The sequence below is a fragment of the Eublepharis macularius genome, chromosome 1 (genome assembly GCF_028583425.1).
Source record: "Eublepharis macularius isolate TG4126 chromosome 1, MPM_Emac_v1.0, whole genome shotgun sequence".
Classification (NCBI taxonomy): domain Eukaryota; kingdom Metazoa; phylum Chordata; class Lepidosauria; order Squamata; family Eublepharidae; genus Eublepharis; species Eublepharis macularius.
In genome coordinates, this window is record NC_072790.1 from 146,003,027 (window position 1) to 146,019,962 (window position 16,936).

The following is a 16,936-nucleotide window of genomic DNA, read 5'->3' on the forward strand; positions in this document are numbered from 1 at the left end:
TTGGAATATAGGTTGCAAGGTCTGACATTCAGTCATTATGGGGTTAATGTGGGAGGGCTTCTAGTGTCCCTTCCCCACTGGCAGACCTCCTGAGGACACCTGGTTTTCGGCCACTGTGTGACACAGAGTGTTGGACTGGATGGGCCATTAGCCTGATCCAACATGGCTTCTCGTATGTTCTTAATGTGTTTACCCAGTGTACTTCCTGTTTGTATTGACCTGGAAGGAAACCTGCCATAGAGCCAATAGTCTTAGCTATCTCAAAGCCCGAGAAAATAAGATGTGTCTATTAGTTAATAGGTCAGGTGACTTCCTCTCTAAGGGTCAGGAAGAAACAGATTCTCCATTTTACTCATGTGGTCTTTGTAGAGGCAAGATGTAGGAAATAGAGTTCTTTGTTTCTTGTAGGAATCCCATGTACCTTTTTCCTTTAGAGTAAATATTTTCTTAAATGCAAACAAGTGTCTGACTCTCTATTGCTCAAGATCCATTGCAACTCTGAATTTAACTTTTTTTAACCCACTTTTTTCCCAACAAGATTTACAGCCAAGGGAATGGGATATAAAAGTGCAGCATGGCAGTGTGGTGTTGTGGTTAGAGTGGCAGACCACTCTAAAGACTGGGACACCTGGGTTCAAATCGCCACTCAGCCATGTAGCTCACTAGGTGACATGGCCAGTCATTCTCTCTCATCCTCAGCTCACCTTGCAGGATAGTTGTATGGACAAAAAGAAGAAGGGAAGAAATATATCTGCTACCCTAAGATCCTTGGAAGAAGGGTGGGATAAAAATGCAATAGCCATGCTGTCAATTTGCAAAATATTGCTAAGATTGCAAACTATTGTAACCAAGTGCAAATAGTGCTTTTCTTTTTCATTGAAACAGGGGTGATAATTAAGAGGAAAAGCGGAGAGATCCCCTGCCCACTGGCAGTAGAAGCATTTGCTGCTCATCTTAGTTATATCTGCAAATATGATGACAAGTACAGCAAGTAAGTGAGCAGGAGGCAGAGGAAAAGGTAACCCTTGGACCATTGTAATCATGGACCTTCTGTTGAACTTTTGGAGGAAATCAAGCAATCAATTTAGCTCTCTTCGTTGACCGCAGAATGCAGCTCATCTGAATTGTCTTGTCCTATAAGGACATGGAAAAAAGCTTCTGATGCATAGTAGTAATATGTGGATTTCTTTTAAGTTTATGGCCAAGAGTTTCCCAAAATGCTGAAACAATACAGTCTTTCTTGGCTGTACCACTTCATTCTGGGGAGTATGATAAACGTGTGTGAAGGACAGTCATGTCAACATCAAAGCATTCCCCAAGCCTTCGACAATACATTCCCCATCTAATTCCTCCTACTTTAAAATCCCCATTTGCATGACGATAGAACTGATTAAGCCCCATTCAGCAATATAAAGACAGCAATATAAAGACTATTTCTTTGTAGCTACCACCTTGAGAGTCTCTGCCTGTCTGGACACCTAAAAACAAACATGAAAATCCTGCCTGTGAGCACTTTTAGAATCAGACAAGATTTGCATGTTTTCTAATCCCATGCATGCTGTTCTTCATCTGGAGTAGGAGCAGCATGCTCAGGAACAGGAGAGCATGAGCAAGCCACTCATGACTGTCCAACTGTACTCAGGTTGGGTCAGTGGTCCCCCCTCTGTGAACTCCATCTCATCAAAATTAACCCTTGTGTGTCAAAAGCAGGGCTTCTGAAAAGCCAGTTAGAGTCATACAAGGCATCAACAACTTCATGTCCTAGTGCTAGGCAAACACTCCTCTGTTTGACAAAAAATAAAAATTGACATTTCAATTGGCCCATCCCAGTTCTCTGCCTAGTATTTACAAACATGTTGCTTGGATATGATGACAAGGTTAATCCAAGAAAATGACATGTACAGGTTCTTGTAAGAAATTAAATCTAGGCAGTGTAAAATGATAACTGTCATGCCTGGCAAACTTCAGACATCATATCATGGAGGAAGTTTTTAGCCTTGACTTTTCTCCTGACATGCTAGCATGTACATATTGGGAATCTTTCAGAAATTGGAGTTCCCTCACCTGCATTCTAAAGGGGTACCATGCAGTTTGACTGCTATACATTTGAACTGACTCTTTTACCAAGTATTTAGCTAGGGTAGCATTTTTACAGACACAACCAAGGTGACTCGCCTGTCATGAATCAAACAAAATGTCCTGGTGATCAGCTTCCAAATCCAGAAGCTGATTCATACAGATGTTTCCTGATATTATGGAGGATTTTTTTAAATGGTGCGTGCACATATATCCCTTAACCTAATGCTGGTGTTGATTTACTTGTGACAAGAGGGCAAAACAGCTTCTTTCATGAAAGCTGACCACTGAGCCCCTAGCTGAAAAAGGCATACAAGTGTGCAGCCAGTGACAGTGAGTGAGGAAAGTATATGAAAGTGGATCATAAAGAAGAATTGACCTGATTCTCTAACGGGCCAAAAGACACGGAAAAAACAAGTTTGGGGGGCATTTTGCTTCCTGCCATTAAAATTCACCATGCAAATCTCTTAGAAATGGAACACAATTGTTGTGCTCTATTTTTGCCAGCTCAGCCCATACCAGTCTGCCAAGACACGAGTGTGGGGATATGGAACTGGGAGACCTGAATAAGTTCCTGCATGGAATGTGTTATGGTCTCCAAAGAAAGCTCCAGTGTTCTTTGGGATGCTTTTAGACTCATCAAATCAAGGCTTTTTCTAGATTTCAGTTTCAGCTGATTATAAAGACTGAAAAATTGATTGAAAGCTTCAGGCTTTTAAAAAAACATAGAAAGATCTTGATTTGATTTGATTTGATTTGATTTGATTTGATTTGATTTGATTTGATTTGATTTGATTTGATTTGAAGGGCTGGGTGTGTTTATACAACCTTAGTTTTATTAGAACACTTTAGCTCCTCTGTTTAAAAACAAAAGAATGGTAAGGAAGAGTAAAATTTCCAGAGACACAGCAAGATTCAAGTCCAGTAGCACTTTAAAGGCCAACAATTTTTTCAGGGTATAAGATTTTGAGAGTCGAAGCGCCCTTCTTCAGATGGCTCTTGAAATCTTATACCCTGAAAAAAATGTTAATCTTGAATCTTGCTGTACTACTGTAGACCAGCATGGCTGCCCATTTGAAACAATTTCCAGAGGGATATGTACACATTGTTTTTTCTCTTTGGGAAAGGTGAAGTGATTTTGAGCACAGGGATGGACTTCTATGGGGAGTATAACACTCTGCTAATGGCTGTGGAATCCTAGTTTCAGTTCTAGAGAGTCCGTCCTTCAGTGACACAAAAGCAACCTTAATACAGATTGTCCCCTGGAAACACACAACTTGTTTAGCATAATCTATTCAGTGGCTGTGTTGAAGATGAAGAATGTCCAGGACAGGCAAAGGAAGTATTTCTTTACTCATTGAGTAATTAAATTGTGAAATTCACTGTCACTAGCATAAATGGATTTTAAAAAGAATTAGTTTCATGGAGGATAGATCCACAAATGTTTTCCAGTCAACATGACTGAAGGGAACATCTATATGCAGAGGCAATAAACCTCTGAATACCAGTGCTAGGAGGCAACAAAGGTATGCCTTGCTTGTTGACTGTCTAGGGCAACTCATGGGCAACTATATAAGACAAGATGGTGGCTTGGATAGACTACTGGTCTGATCCAGCAGGGCTTGTCTTATATTCTTATTCCATCTTGCTCTGTAGGCCAGCTCTTGCTGTTTATGGAGAAATGAACAACTGCAGAAAAGCAGTACACAATCATTTGTCAATACGCCTATATTGCCCAGCGTAAAATGTAGGAATGTAGAACATTCTGGCTGATTCCGCACACGTTGGATAATGCACTTCCAATCCTCTTTATAGATCATTTGGAACAGATTTTTTCATGTGCAGAACAAAAAATCCACCTCAAACGATTGATAAAGTGCATTGAAAGTGCATTATCCAACATGTGCGGAATCAGCCTCTGTCTTGCATATGAATTCTTAACTGTTGAATGCACAGATTTTTCTTGTATTCTAGCTGTAGTTAATGATAACTTTTTCACTCCTGTCTTCTTATGCTTTCTAGGTATTTCATTTCTCATAAACCGAACAAGACCTGGCAACAAGTGTTCTGGTTTGCCATCAGCATTGCCATAAATAATGCTTACATCCTCTACAAAATGTCAGATGCCTATCATGTGAAGAAGTACAGCCGCGTGCAATTTGGTGAGAGACTTGTCAAGGAGCTGCTGGGCTTGGAGGATATTTCACCTTCTCATTGATGGATCATTCCTTGTGTCTTAGGTCAGGAGTGGAGGAGACTACAAATCTGGACCATTCAAATGGGAAACTTGTCAATCACACTAACCACACTGCTCCCCCTGAAAAAAATGAGCCAGGAAGCCAGTAAAATGGTGGAGGTTTTGTAGAAGGTACTGCTGGTGGTCAAAGAGCCCTGAAAAGAGCACCACATCAAATCGGCACATGTGAATGCTCCCTGGGCACTTGCACATCAGAAATGAATTCAAGTTAATAGCTGTTTCTTAATAATATTTGTCAAACAGGGTGTTAGTTGCCATACAAGCCCCTTTCCCTGGCCCCTCCCATACTAAAAGCAGCACAGCAGATCAAACTGGGCATTACAGACAACTCTGTACATTGTTGGACTGTGCAGCTGTTGCACAGTTTAAAGACATGTCCTGTTTGGGGGCTGATAATACTCAGCACTTGATAAGGGGTCATGAAGAGGTTGCTAGAAGAGAAATATTTTAAGAAGTGTATAAATATATTTTGCAAGCCTGTTATTAGGCAGTGGTCTTAGTGGACTGATGAAGATTTTATTTTCTTGCAATGCTGTAATAGGAAATATAATTTCAGGGGAAAATAAACTTTTTTAAAAAAATAAATATATGAACAGCCAGAAACTGGACAGTTTACCAATCAAAGCTAAAGACATTTTGCCACCTCTGAAGTCAGTGTGAGCTTAGAGGTTGACTTCTGTGGTGCCATATGAGATGTATAACAGGAATAATTTCGAGAGTAAACATGGCACATTGTTTTCTGAACAGCTTATCTCAGTATACAGGGTGAGAAATGTGAGAGAACATCTGAGACACTTAATTAGCCTTGATGCTAGGCAGGGGTTCAGTTTGTTCAAAGAATTGCCTAAATATTATATGGCCCAGTCCAAGGACCACACACAGAAGTGGTATTGTCCATTTTTTCAAGGGGTCTTTTCATACATGGCTTCCTGTGGCTTAAATGCTGATATGCAGTGGTTTTTCTACAAGCTTCCTCACATCTAGAGGTGGGCACGATAAAAAAAAAAAATAACGATCAAGCTGATCGTGGATCCGCGCCAGCGACGACCCCAAATCACCGATCCACACCGATCATCTCCCGTTTCCAATCTGGGGATCGGGGAGACCAAAGCAGGGCGCTCTGCTATTCCCAGCTATGTGGGAAGGTGGGTGGTGGCGGCCGCCGGGCGCGTGCAAACACTCCCACTCAGCTCCTGTAGATCTCTTTTCAGTGTTAACTCTTTCAACGCACTGAATCAACTCAGAGAGGAGCGCAAAACAGCTTCAGCTGATAGCCGCTCTCAAAGCCAGGGTGTTTTGTTTTCTCTCTCTCTTAACCCCTTCCTCTCCCAATCACTTTGCTTATATTTTTCTCAGGAAGCCACCTTTTCACTCACAACTGTTTGCTTTTCCTTCCTAGGGGAAATATTATCAAGTTTCTTGCCTTAAATTTCTTTTGCTAAAAAGTTAACCTCAAGCTGTAGTATGAAACCTCCGTGTGCTTTCCAGACTGCGCGCTGCCCGTTTCTCTCCCTAGCTCAAGCAACGTACTGAGACACAAAGTTTTTTTAACCCCTGATTTTCCCAGAACACCCCCTTCCCCCTCCCTCCCCTGGGTCTCTTCTCCCAACTCGTGAGTGCGTTGCTGGCTGCTCCGTGGTTGGAAGGAAGCCCTGCTGATCAAGGAAAGCTGGGCTTCCATTCGGGCTTCCAGGGCGACAGAAGGAGGGCAAACACAGCTCAGGCATTCCCCTGGCTCCGTTTCCCCGGGAATAGATCACTGGCGCCTGAATGTCTCGATCTCCGATCAGATCCCGATGGCCCCGATCAAGCCCCAATGAAGCCCCCCCCCGAACGCTGGATCGGTCGCCGTGAAAGGAACCGATCCGCCGGGTCCCAATTGCGCGAACACCATTATCGTGGGTATTTTTCTATCGTAATGCTGATCATGCCCATCTCTACTCACATCCTCTTTTTCCATTTGTTGTTGTTTCCAGGTTTTCTTTTGTCATTTCTCCATGCTTTTAAGCCACCTTTGATCTGATTTGGGAAAGCAAAGAGAAATGATAAACTACTGCATGTCAGCACAAACCATGGGGAAACTGCTATGTGAGAATACCCACAGCACAGGGGCAAAGAAGGCAGATCCAGAAGCCTTCCCTCTATGTTATGAAATGCTATTGCACGTGAGCAAATTGAGTGACCCCCATGACCCACGCACTAAGCGCAGGAGGCAGCCTTCATTTCAGCCTCTCACAGTGCTAATCCATATGCAATGCCCATATCTTCCTTGAACACAGCAGTAATTGCACATAGGAAGACATTATGTGTGAGTGTCTTTGTATTGTAACCATAACACAATGCACTATTTTCCTCCATTTTTCTTTCTTTCAAATTCAAGACCGATCAATCTTGCTTCTTTTTAATATTCCTACAAATTTGCAGGAAGGAGTAGCCCACCAACAGAAACTTGTTTCATATTAGCATTCTGGAGATGCTTTATATGAGTTCAAAGTAGAGAATTTGAGAAAATATACGTCTTGAGAAGTAATATAATGTTTTTAAAATGCCAAGCTAAAATGAATTGAGATCACAGGAACAAAACAAAATTGTAAGCAGTAACAAGGCAACCGCTTTGAAGTTATTGCCGAAGTGGCTATTGGTTACAAAATCCCATGGTAGAAGGTTTAATTAAGAACTGAAAGGAACAATAACAAAAATTAATACATTGAAATGGGCAATTCCTCTTTTTTAAAAATACTAATTTAAATCCGTAACTCAGTAAATCGAACAGCAGAATTTGAGTCCAGTGGCACGTTAGAGACCAACAAGATTTTCAGGGTATAAGCTTTCAAGAGTCAAAGCTTCCTTATTCAGATACACACCCTATCAGTAAATTGAAGAATTTAAGGGGCTACTCATGATATGTTGTCCATATGATCATGTCAGCTATGACTTGAATACATAAAGCTATTTATCACATCAGGGAATGAGTAACACTTGTTCTAACTGCACATTTGGACTTGTGTTTAGACAATTAAACAAGAATGGAAATGGCCTGTTTTATGAAGCATATTATGCAACTTACCTTGGCTTACACTTAGTTGGCATCCCATAAACGGAAACAGAAATTTGGTATTGATGATGAATCCTGAGTCACGGGCAAATGTCAGCGTGCCCAGACAAATGAAGACTTGTCAGATAATCAGGGAATATACAAAATAGAAAAGTCGCCGAACAAAATTAGGGATTTAATAGATGTGTGTGGAACTGCTCATTCAGGCCCCTTACCTTTTGTCAACAGCCAGCCCAGAAACACATCATTCACATTTATTCCTGAAATGCCAGTCCAAACAGACTTAGCATTTCTAGAACTTGCTGCAGAGTACCAAATAGATACCTATCAGGATTGGCCTGTGACATACACATTGCCACTCAGCCATGTTCACTGCCAGTAAAAATGTTCTGGAAAAGTGTGGTAGTGTTTTTAGCTGCCCTCCTGCTGTTGAATGATACTTTCTATAAGGGAAAACACAAAAGTTTGTTTTATAGCAAAAAAGAACAGACCAATAGCACCTTAAAGACTTTATTGCAGCATACGCTTTTGTGGACCAAAGTCCTCTTTCCCAGCTGTCCTCTGCAGTGCCTCCCCCCATCACGATGTGCCTCTCCATTATTTTGTCATCCACCGAGTGGCAGTATTGACCACTTGCAAGCAAAATCGTATGTTAGCCATCTCCAAGGCAACCTGAAGCCTGCCATGTCCCACCTTGCACTCAAAATAGCACTAAATAGCACTTAAATATGCAAATGTGCTTTAACCATTCATCTCACGATTGATTTCAAGTGGCCCCTTGTTGCTGGAGAAGATGCCCCCACTTCAATATCAAGTGTCAAAAATAATGACATAGAGAAGGATCTCATTACATACACCTTCTGCCTAGTAGCTTTTAAAACATGAATTGCTCCTCTGGGGAAACACAGTATGAGAACCTACTTTTAATATTCACAATTATACCAGCGGTTATTGATCCAAAGTTATCAAATGACTAGGAGAAATGAGCTGTTTCGCCATTCTTGCCCTGCAGGAACTTGCAGGTTGTACCATTGAGTCATAAAGCAGGGACACCTGAGCAGCAATGTGCTATGGTGGGAATTGTATGATGTGCAAGTTCTCTCTGTTTCTTTAAGATTAGAAAAGAGCATCTATGCACATGCAGCTGTTTGCCCCCCCCCCAGTTCTGTGCCTCCCAGAAGTACATGTGCCCAGTTCTGATTGCGAAAGTGGTGTGTGGGAAGCAGCAGCTTTGGACTGTTTCCCTCCACCCAGTGCCATTTTTGGCTCCTGAAATGGCCCCAGTAAGTCACTATGTGCTCTGCTGAGAAACTTGTATAAAAAGAAAGAAATAATAGTTATTCAGGGCCATTTCAGTTTGTAAAAGCAGCACCTGGGTAAGAAGGCTGAAGCCTCTTCTCCATGCAGGCTACAATCAGGAGCAAGATACAGCCCCATTCACATAGAAGGCACATAACTCCCTGTGCACTTCTGATCCAGAGTTTGATCCAGTCACAAGGACTTTGTATACTGTCAACCACCCCTGAGGATCCGCCTCACGCCATTGTACAGGGGTGATTCCTGCCTCTCTTTACTTTCATCTTCTTTCTCTCACTGAGGTCCTACAAGGTATTCTTGAAAGTACAAAGCTTTGACAGGCAAACAGAGAAAGTAAAGGCTCATGATTTTCAGAGCCCCCACAATTTTTCTCAAAGCCTCTTTTAACACACCTAGTAAATAGATTTCAAGCACTTAACAAAGCCTTCTGCTTTCTTGGCCTGTTTATGTATTTGGCAATCAGAGGGACGTATTTAAAAGGAACCTCTCTGGTTCACTTCTTATGTTCTGCTTTCCTAGCTACTTCTAGTAACTGTTTTAGCTACTTTTTCATTAAAAATGTCTTTTAGGAACCACTGTTCCTACATACAATTCTCCTGCATTATTTACATAATTGATTTTGGGATATCATTATATTACTTTTTCTGTATTCAGTCTATGTAGTTAAGAAGACATTTCCAAACTTTTGCCAAAGAGCAAAAGATTTAAAACCAGTATCTTTAGAACCTTTGGTTGGCACTCCCATCTCGCTGAAGGCTTTGTGCTTCTAAAAACTGCCTATTGGAATAATTTCTGAATGAGTAATTTATGAGACCTCTTCCAGCATAATCCTGTGCTTCCACAAAATACAGAGAGCCACCACTGAAGCTGATTTCCAGTTGTGTGACTGAGGACTAGAGATGGGCACAAATCAAAATACAAACCAAAGTTTGTGACGAACTGGGCCGGTTCGTGGTTCGTGAACCAGTGGTTCATCAGAGCCCATTTCTGACGAACCACCATGAACTTTAGGAAATGCGACAAACCAGGAACCGCACAGTTCGGGTTTTTCCAGTTCGTGCCCATCTCTACTGAGGACTGTATTAAAATTTTGCTTTTCTGTACTGCCTTCTACCTGAAGATACTTTCTAAGTTGAGTCATGGTTGTCATAATTGCTGGTCAATGAGTTTTACAGAGCAGTGATATCTGTGTGTGTGGCGGGGGGAGGTAACCCCTTGGCAGTACTTTATAACAAACTAACAGAGCTGTTGAATTAATTCCTGAATCTCCCTTTCATCTCATATGCTCTGTGGAAGACATATGAGTCCACCACGAATGAAACAAGCTCTTTTCAAAATGAGCCCCACAGGAGGAAAATAGTTGTGACTTACTGTTAGAAGAGAACAGCAATGCTAAATCGTCCCTAGAAATTTAGATAGGATTTTGAAGGCTGAGACTGATCTGCCTAAAATGACTTACGGACATTTGCCCGAGGCAGCTCGATGTCTTCTTTGCCATTTCCCACATGATAATCTTATGATGGTACTGGGTAAAGAGTTAAAAGTGATGACTTGCACAGTGAAACCACAACAAGTCATAACAAGTCATCTAAACGTTCTGACATGCCTCAAAATAGCTTGTCACAGTGTCTTTGAGGGGATCCTAGTTGGGAGGTTTGAACTTACCATGGCATGTGAGTCATGGCTCAGTCCTTAAAACCACACAAACACACACATCCTCTGGGAACGGTGACTTCACAGAAATAAGATAGTAAATCCAAGAGGAACATGTCCAAAGTTAAAACCGTTCTGAAACATTTGAAAGCCCTTTCAATTACACAGCTAATGTAATTGCTTTTTAATGGAATTTACTTGGTTTAGAAAATGTAACAGGCCATTCCTATGCAGAGTAAGGACTTTATTAGCCCAGTGACTGCAATGCACACCTAACTGCAGAAGACTGAAGTAGAAGGCTGCTGAACTGACACTTGCTTCCTATTACACTTGTAATTCATCTCCCAGGGGGCTTGCCTCTAAGTAAAGCTCCATAGTATTGCAGCCTTGATGCTGTTAGGGCTGCCATTAAAGATCCCAACAACTCTCCTCAGTTTACTTTTCTTTATACAGTTTGATGTAAAGATTATTCATTTGGCTAGCAATTCTGTGTAGGTCATAGTCTTCACAGATACAGTTTACTCAATGAAATTGTCTTAATATGTCCAGGAATTTCTCTATTACATAGTTTATGATTTATTATTTAATTTTACTACATATGCTTCTCTGAATTAATAGAACTAGCTGCTTTCTGTATCTAAGCCAATTGCTTTTTGTGTAATCTAGTGTATTCAGAAGGTAGCTTGAACCCTATTTGCAAACTGGTACACCATAGATATACCACATAATTCTAACTGGGAAACTCTTTTAGAAGGTAAGGGTGCATTTTTATTTCTTACTGTTAAATAATATTTTTTAAAAATTCTACTATTTATATATTATACACCCTAATAAAAATTAGTTATGTCAAATCTTATTTTTCAAAGCATAGCTAACTCTTAAAAGAGTGATGTGTTCAACTTGACTTGGAGTCCTTACAGCCTGATCCTGAATTCTCAAACCCTTCCATGAATGCACAGGACGGGATGTGCCAACTCAATCCCCACCCCCATACTCCAGTAACACCAGCACAATTGTTGAGGAATCGGGATCAAGGTGTAAGTTGCTTTGTAACGTGCTGCTTGAGCTGTTCAGTTGCATAGATTCATTGGTATGTCTTACCTAAATCAAGAGAGGGGGTGTTTAGGGCAAAGACTGTGAAGGTAAACCCTCCTAAGGGCTGCCTACTGGGTTACTATGAGCCCCCAGTAAAGATAGCAGAGCTTGCACACACACACCACATTGTATGGAAAATGGAATTTCCCATAACATTAACTGATTCTCAGTGGGAACCTGGCACACTCTTTTTAATGAAATCAGACACTCCACAGAATAGGCCTCATAAGGTCTAAACATTTATATATACATATCACTCTTCACAAAGTAGTAACTGTATTCAATTTTAAAGTGGTTTGTACAACACCAAAGAGTTAAAAAAAAGGTCACTTTCCTTAACCATTCACCTAAGGTCACTGCAAACATGGATCTTTGCTCTAATACATGTATTGAAATGGGATGGCTCACCCTAACTCTGAAGGGAGAACAAGGAAAGTGGTGATGCAGTATGTTGCCCAGGAGGGGAGGAAGACTGCTCTATCTAATTTGGAAGGTTTTCTGTGCAACCCAATGCAGTGCCATCCTGAGCAGAGTTACACCGTTCTAAGTCCATTGGTAATGGAAGGTGTAACGACAGCACTGTTAGCAGAGCTCTTCTCACACCCCTCTAGGTATAGATGCTAAAGAGAACCAAACTACCTAGGGTGGAAACTCAGCTGGGAATTGTGAGGACTGAGAAGTAACATGAGATGCTCTCTTTCCTTGCATTAAAGCTTTGAAAAAAGAGGGAGATTTCACAAGTGGGATGCAGAGATGACATTACCTCTACTCATCAGTTGCCTCTTAACGGAACTTCCAGAGAGCCCACTTTTCTCGGCACTACTTCAGCACTGAATGCCACGTATGTAGAACACAAATAACACACTACTAGATGATATTGACAGCCAATCATTCTCAAGTTGCCTAGTCCAAATCTAATACAGCGTGGCTGAGCTCTGAGCACGCACTCTGCTGGTTCAACTCAAACTACTGTCATGAGCTCAGCAGGTGGCCTTGGGTCAACTACTCCTCTCAGCTCCAGCTCCCCAGCTGTATTTTGGGAATGATAATAACACTGACTTTGTTAACTGTTCTGCGTGAGGCACTAATCTGTCCAGAAGAGTAGCATATAAGCACATGGTTATTATTATTATGCACTGATCACGGCATTTGCAAATTAATCTGGGTCAAAGCGTATAACCCACAAATACCTTGTGGTTTACCGCAAAAGAGAAACCACCTGTTTTTTGTATGGAAGATGCAAGCAATTCATTGCTCAGTTGGAATTCTTTAGATTGGCTTTATTCTTGTTTCATGTGCCTGACTTTGTAGCCAACTTTTAATATAAGAGTTAAATTTTGTGAATTATGACAAAAATACTAAACTAGCCAAACAAAATTGACTTCCACGGTGATTACATTGAAACAATACAGAAGTGGCTTCAGATGTTGCAAGAAAAGGCATGAAAACTGAATTTTTAAAATTTTAAAAGATGGATTTAATTCTAGCAACTCTTCTCCACCTTCAATTTAGAATTCCAGTTTTCATGGGAAGGACTATAGTTCAGGGACAGAACACATACTTTGCATGAAGGAAGTGCCAGTCCCCGGCATCTTCAAAGACAAGATTTTAGGTAATGGGGTGGGGTGGGGGGCGGTCCTACTCTACTGGAGACCCTAAACTTGTGCTGTCAGTTAAGAGCAGACAATCCCATACAGATTCCTATACAGAACAGTGGTTTGACTCTGTATGAGGCCGATTCATATGTTCAATGTCTGGTTAAGTCATTAAGGTTTTTTTTTAAATCGCCCATACAAGAAATCTTTAATATTGTAGGCCTGTGAAGGCCTTTTGATCCATTCTATCCCTAGTAAGGCATGGCAGCTGCAGCATCAGTCAACGCACTATAGGAAGGTTGCAAGACTAGATGTCCATTAAAGAAGCAAAGGGTTGCCAGGGAAAATAACTGCATATTTTGAAATGACAGACTACAAGCTACAATTTCTTACTGTTCTTTTCTCTTTTGCAACTTATGTTCCATCAAATGAAATGACTGTACAGAACACAATTGTAGTGCTGTTGTTGTGAACCGTGCATTCAGCTACCTATGTGTAATCAAGCTATGCTCACAACACACACACAAAAGATTGCGGTTCAGTTGCAAGCTTTCATTTTCTTCCCCCCCCCATCCCCTCCAAGTGTTAAAAAGTTATGTTAAAAGATGTCTATGGTAGATTCAACGTGAGGTGCTGTTTTGTTGATCATTTGGGTTGAAAAATTCTGAAGAGCAAATTTTATACATACTACTCTGTTCAAGAAATGCATGACTCTACAGCTGAGGAAAGTGCCCAGCTATATTTCCAGCTGTTTGGTTCATGGGAGGACCCAACTTGTCTATGGTTTTTGTTTGACACAAAAGCACGCTTGCAATAAATTTTTACAAGTTTTCTACACCATGAGCTAAATTCTGCATTACAAAATGTGAAGTGTGGTAACAACAAAACAACTGAATGGATTTATAGTATCACTCTGATATCTTATGTGATTTTTTTCTTTCAACAAAGTTTGTTTACAATCAACAACTCTGAAATACAGTCAAATATAAATTACAACTTATTTTGCCCAGGTCTCATTTTTTACTGACATTGGGGATGGGTTTTTGGGCATCAGTCAGATTGATCAACATTTAAAATGAAATCCTTTTAAAAGCCATCAGTCACAAATGGCCCACTTGCAGTACAAAAATAATGCTTATTCAACCTGCTAGCCTCATGGAAACTGGAGGCAGAAGAAAAGGGTTAAACAGCACCAGCTGCAGTCTCCCCACTCACCCACCCGATCCCACTACAGTCTAATCAACTAGGGGAACTTTAAGTCTGTTATATATATACTTCCCAGCCCAGCCAAGCTCAGCGTTCAGAGGAGACTGAAGGGGTGAGAGGCACATGCTTAAAACAGACAAATTTTATTGTCCTAACCAAGATAAGGAGTACTAAAGAAAAGTAAAACAATAGATTCCCTACATACTAATATGCAACAGCGACTGCAGGCAACTCAAACATTTTCTTGTAACCATCCAGGAAAACATATTTTGCAAGTTCCTACTGTCCAAATGTAGTTATTTTAACCCAAATTAATATGTTCTTCCCATATGGCTATTCCAATGGAAACAAAGCTTGCAAAATTAAATTCTAAACTACATCTTGAGCCTAATCTTTAAAAAAAGGACTTCCATTTCTTTTAGGTTATTTAAACAATCTTTGCCACTACATTGGAATGGATACTCCTTTCATTTCTCTCTCAACCCTACTATTCTATGACAAAGAATCAAAATAACCACAATGAATGCTGTGGCGAACCATGCTTAATTTTTAAGCTGTTTAAAGTCAATAGATAAAGAGCTCAGCAATGGAAATAAAAGGGGCATTTTAAGGAACTAAAATTTTGGACCTTCAGAAAAAATGTCCTTGAAGGACCTCAGAGCTAAGAAGATTATGGAAAGCCAAACTGAATAAATCTCTCCCCCTAAATATTGTAAGTAGGTTATTCTTTCTGCCAACCATTTTATTTGGCAGTGTTAAACACATCTCAGCAAATATAAATCCTTTTATTTCTAGTTTAGAAAAATAGGCAACATTTTGGTCAACGTGTGTGTGTGTGTGTGTGTGTTAATTATTCAAGTGATGAGAATTTGCCAATATAGTACATTGGTTACAGCATCAGGTAGGATCTAGAAGACCCAGATTCAAAGGCTTGCTGTGTTATGCAGTTTCCTGGGAGGCCTGGAGGTCAGTGACACTTTCTCTCAGCCTAACTTACCTCAACGGGCTGTTTTGAAGATAAAATGAAGGAAGGAAGGTATAAAAATGAAGGTCTTGTCCTCGAAGAGCTGAGAACTAAAGGGATTTAAAGAAGTTACATGGAAAAGGGATTTGCATTTTCAATGGTAGCTTAAGTTAGATTTATGGTGGTTTTTTTCTAGGTTACTTACTAGGCATAAGATGTCATTTGAAGAGACACAAAACTCTTGCAGAATACCAAAGTTGTTCATTCTTAAGAATCATTGCCTTGTTTACTGTGTTACTTGACAGTGCTGAGTTCCATCCAAGCACAAACAGCTACAAAGTTCAGTTTCAGGAACTTTTCAGCTAACAGAAGATCACAACCAACAGGAAACAATGTTTTCAAGTCAGGGGTTTATAACCCATAATTCCTTCATTTAGTACTCTAAGTAAATCAACCCCTGCATATATAGTTAGAATAGTTATAACTTAAGATCTAGTTCCACATGCAATGCCAGAAATTAGGCATAATGGCTCTTAAATGCTGAAATGTGTTCAATAGGAAGGCATCAGGCAGCCCTGTGGCTTTGAGAGGTGTACAATAGTACTCTGCGTCTGTCATGTCCTAGGTACCAGCAAAGGGAGGTGCAACCAACAGGGTATTCAAGGACCATGGGTTTGGTTTTTTTAATAATAATTTTTATTTTATTGATAAGATTAAAAGCCCAATAAAGGGGCAGAGAAAAGAAAAATTAAAGAAAAAGGAATAGAGAGAAAAAGAAAAACGAAAATTAAAGGAAAAACAAAGAAAAATAATACGCATTTCATTTTCCTCTACAGCACCTGTTATATCTTTACACACACTGTACTTGCAGTTTTAATACCTCTAAAATTTACCTTTTTAGAATTGCCCCCTTCTATTTATTTTTCCCAACTTAATTTTCTTAGTAATCAAATCCACAAATCATCAATTCATTTTTCTCATCTCATACAGGAAGTCAATAAGGTGTTTTCATGAAAGTAGTCAGTGTTTTTATCACTAATCAGAGATGTAAGTTTTGCCATCTCTGCTAACTGCATCATTTTCACAAACCAGTCATCCATTGAAGGCAATACAGTACTTTTACATTTTTGCACATATAAAAGCCTAGCCACCATTGTCATGTATAGAAATAGAATACCATGTTTGTTTCCCAACTGTTTGTCCATTAGTCAACAAAAAGGCTTCTGGTTTAAAAACAACCTGATCCTATGCACGTTAGCTTAGAAGTCAGTCTCAGTGACGCTAACGGGACTTACTCCAAGGGCCTGCATTATAAGGTAAATAGAAACAAACAAGCACAGTGGGGGGTGGGTTTTACTAGGCTATGCTTATTTTCAACCTCAGCTAAATGGGTCTTAAATTTATTTTACTAAAAATTACTAGGAGCATTTTTAAGCAAATGATCTGACTGGGTGCATTGGGGGTGGGGGGAGAAGGGGGCATAAAGATTTACTCCTGTACTGGCGCCAGAAACAAAGATTAACCAGACTGGCAACTTTGAGGAGGAATGATAAACCAAGCAACATACAAGAACATAGTTGTAAATATTTGGAAATGTGTGCACTGTGGCAAATATATTTCAATAAGAGATCATTGAGACAACAGAGATGAGGACATTCCTGCAGACTGGTACCACTGCAGGGCCAGAAGAATCTGGAAGCCCAATTGAAGAGGAGGAG

At 40.3% G+C, this 16,936-nt stretch overlaps 1 protein-coding gene across 1 annotated transcript in view; it reads left to right on the forward strand.

Moving 5' to 3' along the window:
* The window catches only part of PGBD5 (piggyBac transposable element derived 5), a 117,130-nt gene extending 112,391 nt beyond the window's left edge, over positions 1-4,739 (forward strand). The window contains exons 6-7 of the mRNA XM_054996335.1: positions 886-991; positions 4,099-4,739. Of these exons, the coding sequence (XP_054852310.1) occupies positions 886-991; positions 4,099-4,294 (302 nt within the window). The 3' untranslated portion in view covers positions 4,295-4,739. The remainder of the gene's footprint in view (positions 1-885; positions 992-4,098) is intronic.
* The last annotated feature ends 12,197 nt before the right edge of the window (positions 4,740-16,936 follow it).